General features: G+C 37.5%; 1 protein-coding gene across 1 annotated transcript in view; it reads right to left on the reverse strand.

The window, feature by feature from the left end:
- Positions 1-4,841: 4,841 nt before the first annotated feature.
- disp1 (dispatched RND transporter family member 1) overlaps positions 4,842-13,187 on the reverse strand; it is a 40,558-nt gene continuing 32,212 nt past the window's right edge. The window contains exons 6-7 of the mRNA XM_088927332.1: positions 12,750-12,847; positions 4,842-10,328 (exon numbers count right to left, since the gene is read on the reverse strand). Of these exons, the coding sequence (XP_088783458.1) occupies positions 6,729-10,328; positions 12,750-12,847 (3,698 nt within the window). The 3' untranslated portion in view covers positions 4,842-6,728. The remainder of the gene's footprint in view (positions 10,329-12,749; positions 12,848-13,187) is intronic.

Consider the following 13,187-nt stretch of genomic DNA (forward strand, 5'->3'; position numbering starts at 1 on the left):
CTCTGGTTAAATATCTTTATTATCCCTAAATCCTTACATACTGTAATAGAGTAACATGAACCCAAGGTTTTTTTTAAGTTAAATGCAACAATACATTATATTTTGTTAACCAAACCAACAAAACGAAAGCTTATCACTTCTATCACTATATTATTGTAGCTGAATATTTTTTCATATTGTAAATTGAGTTCAGTAATTCTGCAAAGTAGCAGCTATATCACCCTGCAACTCATAACTAGCAATCCACTAATTAGGTTATCAAGCAGATGTGAGGAAAGCTAAGATTGCAGGTGTTAGCGGGACCAGTAGGGAGTGCTCACCCCACAGTCTTTGTAGGTCCTAATGCTCCAATATGATAATGGGGACACTATACTGTAAAAAAGGCACCGTCTTTCGGATGAGATGGAAAACCAAAGTTCTGATTCCACACGGTCATTAAAAATCTTAGGCTATTTCTTGCAAAGAGCAGAGATGGAACCCCAGTGTCCTGGCCAAATTCCCCCTTGGCCTTTACCAATCTAGTTGTTGTGCTGTACTGTGTCCAGATGTGATGGTTTGTTCAGTAAAACATCAACGTGAAAGCAGTCATCCTATCCTAAATACAATTTTAATAAAAACTATTAAACTATATTGGAAATAAAACCATTCTGTCCTTGTTTTTATGTTGTTTGCACAAACAGATAAGAAGTTTTATTTTACTAAAACATAACTATTCAAGTGTGCAACATCTACCACTATAAAATTTCAACAACCAACATCATCAGAAGGATGGCAGTAAAAAAAATAAAATAACAGAACACAAAATGTACTCTGAAGACACACCTAATGGTAACTTTAATTCAGATGTAGTTTTCAATCTAGTCAAAGACCTGGATATTCAAAAACATCAGTTACTGTAGTTCATGTTAACTGCACTGGCAGTAAAAGAACTGTGTGTGGTAAAAGGAAGCACAAGTTTGGTTACAAGACTCCTAAATCTCAACAGGGTATATTTTTTGCATGTCTAAAGATTAACATTCATAATTATATCAGTTGTCTATTGCTATAGAATACAAGGCATTATTAATTTGGATGTGGTCTTTACAAAGTTACACAAATATGTAGTATACTTACTGACCACCTGAGTATATAGTAAAACATTATAAATGCATTTTAATAAAATATTAATGAATACAAACTGCAAGATATACTGTATAAATACAGTATATATACTTAGAAATAGAACTGTTTAATTATATGTTGTAAATATTGAAAAAGAGATATTAGAAATAAAGACATAAGAATCAATTGTGGTAAATGTGTAGTGTAGTTGCTTGTGAACCAGTATCACCCTTGACTGCTCCTTCTAATGTTTATCAGCTTGGGTCGATAATGGTCGCTTTTTCACTTTGCAGAATTTGTGTTATACTGTAGATGTATAAAAACGGAGGATCTCTGACATGTTTCTTATACTGTATATGTACTTTTCCCCACACTCACATCTTCAATGTTTTGAGCAATCAAATATAAGAATTTCCTGTTCTTTTTGACTGATTTATTGCCTGTCACATGCACAATGTAAGCAGTGTCCATTTTTATTTTTGTAACCCTTCTACAATGAGTCCCAAGTGTAGTGCAACTTTTGAGTACAAGAGGTAAAGTACTGTAGTAGTATTACCCTGGGCATTAAATAGGAAGTTAAAGTATTTGCCAAAAGGTGAACAGACAATTAATGCTGGACTTTATTTGGGACTTCTTCTGATGGGTACATGCAAAAGTAAATTGAAAGTAAAGCAAGGTTTTAAAGCATTCCAATGTGAATATTACACAGCAAAATGCTACAATCGAAAAATAGCTGTATGGATAGGGGAACTCCTTAAAAAAACACATCAATCATCCTTATCAGGAGATGGCCCTCAACTTGTATGAGGATTTAAAGGAGCTGGGAGAAGTTGACACAAAGAGAGAGATACTGTTTAAGGCTGCCCTTGGAAAAGAACTGTGTGTGGTAAAAGGAAGCACAAGTTTGGTTACAAGACTCCTAAATCTCAACAGGGTATATTTTTTGCATGTCTAAAGATTAACATTCATAATTATATCAGTTGTCTATTGCTATAGAATACAAGGCATTATTAATTTGGATGTGGTCTTTACAAAGTTACACAAATATGTAGTATACTTACTGACCACCTGAGTATATAGTAAAACATTATAAATGCATTTTAATAAAATATTAATGAATACAAACTGCAAGATATACTGTATAAATACAGTATATATACTTAGAAATAGAACTGTTTAATTATATGTTGTAAATATTGAAAAAGAGATATTAGAAATAAAGACATAAGAATCAATTGTGGTAAATGTGTAGTGTAGTTTCTTGTGAACCAGTATCACCCTTGACTGCTCCTTCTAATGTTTATCAGCTTGGGTCGATAATGGTCGCTTTTTCTTGGAAGATTTAATCAATTTCAGTCAAGACATGAGTTTAAAAATTTGAGAATGCAGGGAGTTCACTCAGTGCTGACACAGAAGCAACTAATTGAAATAGGCAGCTATCACCTTAAACAGGTATTTGATAGATGAAACCTGGAGGTATAGAAAATCTAGGACATACAGTACATTTCTGTAGAGAAAAAAATGGTTCTGGCTTTAAGTCCTCAAAAGATTGGCTAACTCTCCTGGTAGGAACTACTGCTCATTTACAGAAGTTAAAATTCATAGGCACTCTCGTGAAACCTCAGCTTCCTGTCACATGGAAATCCCATTGCAAGGCCTGGATAATGAAGCAGCTTTTCTGTATGTAGTTGATGTAGTCTCTAAGTAGCTCCTTTCTGACTATTGTGTGGCAAAATTAAAAGGTACTCTGAGAAGGAGAATTTGACATTTTGTATTTTTCTCTTCTTTGATAATGCCAGTTCCTACAATCTGGATTTCAAACACAAAAGTGTTCAAACATACTGAAAAAGCTACTGTATGTTTATGCCACAGAACACAATGTGGCAGCCCATGTTCAAAGCATTATTCCCAGCTAGAATTGTGATGGACATTCCATAAATCTAGCACTGAAACGGATGATGATGAAAACTCCAGTCCAAGATTTCTGGAAATCTGGAAATCTAAACATCTTAGATTTATTCTCTTCTCACTTAATGAACCTGGTTTTGCAAAACCCATATCCAGATGGAGTGCATAACTACTGTATGAGGGGGTTAGATGATACCAAGCCAGCAAAGCAGGCTACTTTTGAAAAGGTAGGAGACAACAATGAGGAAGATCTGTTGGAGTTGCAAAACATGCCTATAACTAATGAAGACCTTGCTGAATCAGACAAGCAAACTTGTGAGAGAGTATGGATGATGATTCTTCCAACCAAAAGGGTTCACAGTTACAGAGCAACAGCGTTTTGTGAACGTGCCTGTGCCATGTTTAATCTCATCCAGACACTCAACACTCACTCCGGCTGTTCTTCAAAAGTGAAACAGACTGTAAAAGATGCTTTATCATGCCATAAATTTAAAAGACAAAGCGAAAAGAAATTTTAAATAAAACGGTAAATTTAAAAGACAAAGTACAGTAGGCAACCCTTGACTCTTTAAAAAGAAACCCAATGAACTCTAGCCACTTACAGAGAAGCCTCAACCAGGAACTACTGGAATCATGAAGAAAAGCACTGCGACAACCATGGCAGGTTGTTTTTGCATTTTGGTGATGCAAAAAAAAAAAAAACCCAAATATAAAAAGGACAAGGTCCTGCGTTAGACTCTGTAGTAAGGGACAAAAGCAAAGTGAACCGAGGCAGACACTCTAATGGATGTTGTTAGTGATGCAAGGCAATCAAGAAAAACTCATCACTTTCTCAAGGTAAGATCATAAACAACATTGATACGTGAAGGTAAATTTGTATCCATACACTAAAATATTTTTAAAAATACTAAATGTTTAAAAATGTGATAGATTGGGGTGAAGATGTTTTTTTAAAAAATGTGTTGAATATAGTTTTCCATTAAAAATGGGTTAAATACTATTAAAGACGTTTAGAAATGCTAATAAAAATGGCTTTCAAATCAGTGTGCAGTATGTAAAAAAAAAGCTGTTATAAGGTATGTGTAAAGTACTTGAACTGTTCACATTTTTAAGGTTGCTACACATGAAACAATGCTACCCCACCTTCCAGTCCCTATCCTTACAATTATTCCAATTATTTCAATTATCACACATTGACTCCCATGTGTTAAGTTTAAAATTACTCACTATCCCCCTTAATCTTCCATCCACCTTTTTTTTTCCTATTTGGGGTCGTGGGGAGCCTAACCTGGCAAGTAACAGCCGCAGCACAAGAACGGGACTCCAGTTCATCGCAACACATTATGCTTATGAGGAAAAATTCCCCCAGTCGAAATCTTTTTGCTCTAAGTAGCTCCTTTCTACTACCTAACCCTATTGTATAGCAGGGACCCCCATGTACACTATCACTATATACAGTACTGTGTGCATATACACTGTATTGTAATAGGTACCGCTGCCCCCATGACATCCTGGGGAGACAACCTGGGACTAGAACAGTTGATCCCAGTGCCAGATGTTGCAGCCCCTGCTCAAGGGTAGGGGAGTTGGGCAGAAAGGGAGGGGCTGACAGCCCAGCGGCTCCTCTGTAGCCCCAAAGACTGTGCCTCCTACCGAGGGCTTTGAATAGCCCGACAGAACAGCTGCTTTTTCTAAATGTGAAATTCAGTTTTTTTTTTCTTGCAGGCATTAGATTAAGAAAACCATACAAATTCTGAGCTACCTGCCCATTCATGTACCCAGTACAAAAAAAAAGTACAAGACGTATGGATAAATAAACAACACTTTTATAATTGAACAGAAAACTTTATTACAGTCTTTTGATTCTTAGTAAACCTTCCATTGTAGAACACCTCAGCAATATATGCCATTTCATTTTGAATGTTGTATACACATATATAACTTAAGAACATTTAAAATTCATGTTTATTAATTCCCTTTTATCCTGGAAAAAGAAGACAGCTAGACTTTTTTTCCATAAAGTGGCTGCAACGAAATGTCACCGCTAGTACTCTGAAGACACATTTCAAATGAAGGAACTGGAAATGTAAATAAAAAAGACTGAATAAATAAATAAAAGTGATATCTTTGTGTATCACAAGTGACGAGTTTAAGTTTGGGAAACTACGGCACATTAATTACACCACACTTAAATTAGTCATACAAAAGCAGACACATTATTATTCATTTGTTGAGCAGATTCCCCTGTTCACTTTAAGATCTCTTCAGAAATTGTTTATGTTACCTTACAGGTTTATTTTTTAATAAATAATTTTGAAAAGCTTACTTTAATTTAATACAGTTTTCACTCTTCTCTTCTATTTTTACTTCATTTGACAGTGGTTTTGGGTGACTAGTTCCAAGGTAAACAACCAGATACAATAATCTGTCTCCTCTAAGAAACATGATGAAGCAACTCGCTCAACTTGTATTTCACAGTGTTTTAACCATGAACCACTAACTACTGTCAACTAAAATTTTAGAAGAAAGCAGACCAATGAAATACTAGCAAATTAAAATAAAGCTTTCTGTTGCTGAAGATCTTACTTTTCGAGAAGTATCATTGGAATACTCTGGAATCCAACATTAAACATGTCTGTATTTTAATATGGAAAGATCCTGAGCAATGCTTACAACTGAAGACACTGGGCCCCTTCTTAAGCGCAGAGCATTTTAAGTCTAGGAATTCAACACCTGTCAGTATTAACTATAAGTAAAGCCCTAAAGGCCTCCAACAACCTACCATGGCTGCTGGTTACCGGATTTGTGAGTACAGTGGTATATTATTGTTGTTTTTGTAGTGTCAGTTAATTTGACAAAACCACAGACTTAAATACAGTATGCATGAAATCCCCACAAACCACTTCAGCAACATCGCTAAGCATAACAAAGAACAAATGATAAAGAATTTTTTTTTTAGCTGGTGAAATTTTATAACAGTAGGGTACAAAACCTAAGTCATGAAATAACAAATCAATATGAATGTGGGGCTTTGAAAAGTAACAGTTGCTTTTCCAAGATTTGTTCTGATCAAAGCTTCTAGGTTTTGGAAGAATGAAATATTCTCTCAGGGTTCAAATATTTTTTAAAAATGCACGAGTAAATCAAACTTCAAGCAGATTTTCAAAGGTCATGGCCATGATTTGTTACATTTTATCAGATTCTTTGGGAAAAAAAACACTCTAAATGAAGCACACTCCCACACTGCTTTTTGAAAAATGGACAAGATACTCTCAGTATTCCAGTTTCCTAAACTAAATGTTAAACAGATTACCATACATCTATCACAAAAGGAGGTAAAATGAAGTCATTACACAGGCAATCTGCCATGAGAAAAACATCAACAATGAGTGTTACTTATTAATTCCAGTCCCAAAAGAAACATTTATTTCAGCCCATTTATAAAAGGAAGTCTAGCTGCCCCACAATTCCATATTTAATTAAGGACTTCTGCAAATTATACCAAGCAGCTTTTTATATTTTTGCATGTTAAAAGCTCCTGATCAGTTGTCCAATGATTGTTAAAACAATATCTGATAAAAATGTTTGTGAAAACAAAGAGACTTAATTGCTTGCACAGGATAATTTTGGTCTGTGAAATCCCAGATATTTGTTAAGAAGGAACACAGCACTTGATGGCGATATATTGAGTTTTATTGTTAGAAAGTCTTGGATTCAGGTTAACATAAACTTTCAGATGAAGGTTGTGAACTTATTGAGAGAGCAGGCACATTGGCTTCAGAGTTTGGAATTGAACAGTTAACAGAATTGCACTTAACTTTCAAAGTTCTGTTAAAATAGATTTTTTCAGGTGAGACTGCAGGTGTCTTGCTTTTACACTGAGGACTGTTTAGATCTTTCTTCACCTTCTCATGGGTAATGAAAGTAGTTTCTGACTGTTCAAGACCACCAGACATCTTTTCATTGAGATCAATTTTCTCCAACTCCCAGCTTTCTGTGTTTTGACCACTGATTTTGATTCTATCTGGGCTTCCTGTGTCACTGCCCTGCACTTTCCAGTTTTGTGTTTCACCACACTGAGAAGCTGCGGCTCCACTTTGTGTCTTAGTGGAATCTACAATTCTGTCAATTACTGGGTTGGTGCTGTCAGAAAGAGTTCTCAGGGCGTCCTCTGCACACCTAGAGCTCTGAGTTTCTGAAGCCTGATGTTCACAGGGTTGCTGGTGGAGCTGGTGGACTGAATGTACACAGTAGTTTCTCAGGTGATAGCTATGAGATGCATGTCTCTTTGCTCTCCCTTGTGAACAAGAGTGGTAGTGAGGGTGGGCATGATGAACATAATGCACGTGACATTCCATAGAAGCATGCATTTTATCCAGGGGAGACATTGGACTTTGAACTTTTAATGAATTTGCAGCAGAAGAAATGCACTGGGCACAAAAGGCATCTCCAATTTGTGAATGAGAATGAGGGCTCCATTGCATGCCTACACATTGGTGTGGGTCTCTTATATTACAGTTTGTATTATGTGTAGTATAATGGCATACATGGGCCTGGTCTAAAGGAGTCTTAGGTCCCTTCTCAGGAGCTCCACTTTTTTCAGCCTCTGCTTTGTTACTGGGTATGTGCATACAGTTATGAGGGGGTCTTCCATTGTGTAGTCTGGAGCTCATTTTTGCTTCTTCCGATGGTGCCTTCTCAACGGTCCCACTGCTGGACGCTAAAGGCTCTAGTTCATAGTGCTCATGTTCAACCTCAGTATTTCTGGCATCCAGTTGATACTTACTTATTTGGCACAACTTACTTTGACTTCTGGTGGCAGGAGCTGCTGAAGATCTTTTGGAAAGTGCTTGGCACTGTAACTTTTTGGGCAGGGGAATCTGACCACAGGTACCTTGCGGTCCCAAACATCTGCACATACACTGGAAGAAAAAAGTGGCAAAAGCCCAGCTGATGCACATGATGAGCATCATGAAGGTCCCCAGCTGAGTGTAGGCCAGGACGGTGGATGGCATCATCATTGCCCCAGCAACAAATGTTGTCAGAGCAGCCATGGCAATAGCAGATCCCATCCGGCTCAAGGAGAAAACCACCTTGCCCTCTCTGTCTGGCTCTGGTGCGAGGCGATAAGCCACCCCATAATGGACAGCAAAATCCACTGACAGGCCTACAGCAACAGAAATGGTCACCGACTCCAATACATTGAGCTCCCATCCAAGAAGCACTAACGAACCTACTGTGACAAATATTGTTCCAGCAATAGATAAAATGGCATAAAGACTTATTATAATGTTCCATGTTGTAAGCAGCATTACACTGAAAGCAACTGCCACAGACAGTCCCATAGCAATTAGAGTGCCATCTGATAAACTGTCCTGCAAGTCATAGAACTCCAGGTTGCTCACAAACCACCCAGAGCTCAGGCCTTCAGGGGCAGTCTGGAGTTCCTCCTTGATCCAGCTATCTACCTCCCGGTAGAACTGATGCATCTTTTCATAAGCCAATGTGAAAAGATAAGTGCTCTGAAACTCCAGTACAACACCCCTGATTGTATCATTGATATCAAACCTGGGTCCCGGAGTCTTGCTATCTAAATGATACCCAGTGCTTCTTTCAAGTTCCATGATTGCTCTCTTTATACAAAGCTCAAAGACTTCCTGCTTGTAGGGGAATGTGGACTGGCTGCAGCATGGGTACACTGTTGCCTCATCGCAGTCTTGATTGTCCATCCACTGCTTAAATGTCTCAATGAAACAGCTTGTGAAGTCCTGCTCGTCTGTTTGGTAAAAGAAGCTCTGGTTTCGCAGCTTTTGGCAGAAATTTAAAATCCAAACCTGCGATGCTGGGCTGGCAATATTAAAGTGGCTATCCAGTGTTAGTTTTCCTTTGTTTTTAGGATTAAGTGGATCTCCATTGTCTTCTGGAATGATCCCCCAGATAATTGTAATGGGCATGTGGAGTTCTTCTCCATGGTGGACTCGTTCAAACATGAAGAGCTTCTTGTATTCTGCGTCATAACGTTCAAAAGGATGGGAAGACCTAAAGACCTGGAACTCGGACAGCTCAAGAGAAGGCAACTTCATTTTGGGGTTTACACAAACAACGTAAGCCCCACCTACTGTGATGGCAAGGAACCAAAACAGCCAAATGTAGCGGAACTTGATTACAATACAAGGGAGAACTTTCTCAAAGAATATCCTTGAGGCTTCAGACACTGTGAAGAGGAACTTATTAATCTTTTGGCACAGCAAAGTCCAAAAGCTTTTGGTGTTGTACACCCTCTGCTGGGGAGTCTTGTAGCATGTAAAAATGTTGAGCAGGTATCGTTCATGCAAAACAACAACTGCTGGCAACCAGGTTACCATTAAAATATAATTGACTAGTATAGCAGTGCCGGCATACACACCAAAGCACCGGATTGCTGTTATGTTACTGACATAATTAGCATAGAAGGCAGCTGCTGTGGTGAAACTAGTAACAAACATAGAGAGGGCAGCATGCTGCAAGGTAATCCCCACTGTCTCTGACAACTCAGAGTTGGGCTTGTCAAATTTAGTGTAGTTCCAAACATCACACAGGACAAAGGCATCATCTGCTCCAATGCCAACAAGAATGATAAGTGCCGTGAGGTTCATAAAAGGGAAAAATTCGAAGCTAAACACTATGCGATATAGGAAGTAAGAGACGATCAAGGAGCTTATGATTGCAAACATAGTCATCAAGGTGATAAAGACTGACTTAGTGTACACACACATGACCAAAAGGACAATCACAATTGCAATGGCAGGATACACAGTATCCGTTAAAAGGTAATCTTGGAACAAATTATGCTTGATTCCAAACTCGATCCCAGTTATGGTTGTGATGCCATCAGAACAGTTCCAGTTTTCAAAATTGTCAAGGTAAATGTTCATCATGGTTTCTCCCTTTTCAGTTGGGGAAAACAACATGCTATATTTTAAAGCTGGCATAACGTAATCTGTAGTTTTTGGACTCAGAAAGTCCTTATCCACTAGAAAGTGAAGAATCTGATAAACCGCATTGTATTTTGTGCACTTCCGAGGCACATTAGAACACTTCAACTGGTCTTTTCTTCGAGCTGTCATATCCCAGCAGTCTGGTCCCAGTGTGCCATTGTAGTAGTATTTGGAACAAGAGCGGAGTATTTTTAGGGTATGAGAAACATCACGGTCTGTAATTTTCTGACATGAGGATCTGTTGTTTAAGATGGCAATATAGTTGCCCAGAGTCCAGCTTGGGCAGCATGAGGCATGAGAGGTGCGCTGGCACAAATCCCAGTACTGTGGATGTGATCGAACCTGTGTTAGAAAGCAGAACAAGAGTTAAGAACTACAAAATTGCAACAAGAAAAAGGGAACAGAAAGTTTTCCCACACCTGTGGGAATCCTTTTGCCTTTTGAAATATTTCTGGGGAGGATTGTAGTACTTTTTGATGCAGTAAGGCCAAAACCTAAACTACCAAAAAGGTATGGGTCAGCCAAGATGGAGAACTAATTTCATGAGGCACACTTTATCCCTACTTATGTATGTCTCGGTTTCCATATCAGATATAGCTCCAGTCTCTGGGTGGAGACCTGGTCTTTTGGGAAGACCAGACCTCTCTGTGGATGAGAGTGGAGTTTGATAAGATGTTGCTGATTTCTGGAGCTGTGGCTGCTATAAGCTTTTTGAATGCCAGAGAAGGAACAAGATTTTGTGAAAATGACACCTAAAGGGAGTTTTTAGAGTTGTTAGGATAATGTAAATATCTGGGTCAAAGTCACATGTAAATAAAGCACCTTAGCACATTTTTGAAACTCCTCATTTATATAGTCCTACTTTCTGAGCATGGGTGCACACCTGCAGTAAGTAATACAAAAAAACTACTATAGCAATTTGTGGATGCTCCTGAAGGAGGTGTGTATGTTCATGAAAAACCGTAAAACAATAACTGCTGAGTCATTTTAGAAGAATCAAATCCCAGTCTTCAGGGGATGGAGGATCTTGTGCGTTTCTTGATCGGTAAGTGGGCATTTAACACCTTCATTTTCAGACATTTAATTCATGTGCAATTCAGTGGATAATTAGTTAATTCTACAAAAACCCAGGAGCTCTTAATAAAAAGAGTTATAAATGAGAAAAGACCATTTGGTCCATTTTGCCTATGGAATTTGTACTGACTTCAACAACATGGCTAGGTAACTTGTTCTTGGGAGCTTGTTCAACCTTCTGTGATTCTCTTGTCCTTATTTATGAAAGTCTTATGTCCTTATTTATCCTTTATGAAGACCTAATTTTTAAATGCATAGACTATTCATAAAACATGAGGTCTTAATAGTAGAATTCTGTCAACCAATAATTTAAATGTTGTGCTTTTCAATATCTATCCTAACATTTCAGATTCCCAAGTCTTTTTCATATATAGCCTCTCAGCGTTTCCCATTTTGTAGCTATAGTTTATGTTTCTGCTACCCTTATACTCTGTACTTGCCTAAACATTTTTTCAAAGCGTATAATCAGTCTTGAAATTTATCTGAAACTCCTACTGTGTTTGCCAGTTCTCCTATATTGCTCTGCAAAGTACAGTACACCAGAGTTTAGAGATCATTAAACAATTTGAAAAGTACTGGTCCTAGCACAGATCCCTGTGGTAATCTGCTAATTACCTCATTGACCTTTTATCTATACTTTATGAATACCTTTTTGAAAATTCAATTTGAAAATTGGTTGGTGCTTGTTTGAGGAACTCCACAAAGCTAGTTAAGCAAGACCTAACTTTTCTAAATTAATGTAGATTATCCCCTAGGATTATATGTTTGTATAGTTGATCCTCTAGTTTAGTTCCAATTATTGGTTCAACTCTCTTACATGTAACATAAATCAGACATACTAGTTCAAAATTACACAGTTCGGTTTTGTCACCCTTTTTATGGATGGGCAATATATAAGCAATCCTCCATTGCATGGGTACTATCCCCATCTCAACTGATTGTTGGAAGAGTAGTTTCAGTATGTGATTTGTTGTACTGTATCTCTTGTTTCATTAAGTACAAATAGTGGAATACCATCAGAGATTTGTTAAACCTAAGTGCTTCTGGTACACAAAATACTGTACTTCTTCTATGTTACTAATAATAATATATAATGTGTTCCTTCTGCTGCCTCGGCATTATTTTGCTTTCTTTCTTCGTAAACACCTGCATTAAACTGTCATTTATATATCCACATTTACATACTGCAATACTACTTTCCCTTTCACTGTCTAGATCACTGATGTTCACTCCTGGTCCTGGAGGGCCACAGTCCACCAGGTTCTATAGTTAACTTAAAGTCCTCAATGAATACAGACCAGGGTGAAATGAAAATGAAAAAACAGTGAACTTCCAGGATGAGGACTGAATATCGGTGTTTACCATTATTATCCTGGATACATTGCACCTCAGCCATTACTATTTGTGCTGTTATAAAATAGTGAAAGAGTCTTTTATTATTTGTCTTTTAAAAATATTTTAGTTTTCCCTACAATTTGGGAATATATGTTGGAGTACAAGTCCATTGCACAGGAATTTTAATATTTTAAAGAGGAGACCTTAAAAACATTGAAATAATTGATTCCAGGATAACACACAGCATTCCAACCATTAAAGTGAACACAATCCAGAGAAATTATTGAACACTATCATATCCAAGAAGTCAGAGAGAGAAGACTTTAAACAAAACATTTAAAGAGGTAAACTTACTCGTGCATTATCTAGATTGCACATTGATTTAATTGCTTGAATGCTCCACAAACTCTTTCCTTCAGCAGACGTGAAGACCAGTCTGGAGTACTGATCACCTGTTGGACACAAGCACAATATTTTAAGTTGTCTCTTACTGTGCATTTGTTGAAGAAGTAAAATCCAAAAGCCACTATATAAATACTAGGAAAAATTAAACGGAAACCACATGATACTCTCAACAGATCATGCATCACACATGCAAATGTTGTAGGAGAGTACAAGAGATCTGCAAATCTTACAGCGAGGAGTCAATGAAAGTCAAGACTTTAAAAGCATTTAAATATGCTTTGGAATGCCACTATAACAAACTATCTAACAAATCATCTTCTTACTGCTATCATAAGAAAGTGACACACAGTATAGTGTATGAATCTGGTGTCAAAAAGTACTACTTTT

Source organism: Atractosteus spatula, chromosome 2 (genome assembly GCF_055471065.1).
Source record: "Atractosteus spatula isolate fAtrSpa1 chromosome 2, fAtrSpa1.hap1, whole genome shotgun sequence".
In the NCBI taxonomy this organism is placed as follows: Eukaryota; Metazoa; Chordata; class Actinopteri; order Semionotiformes; family Lepisosteidae; genus Atractosteus; species Atractosteus spatula.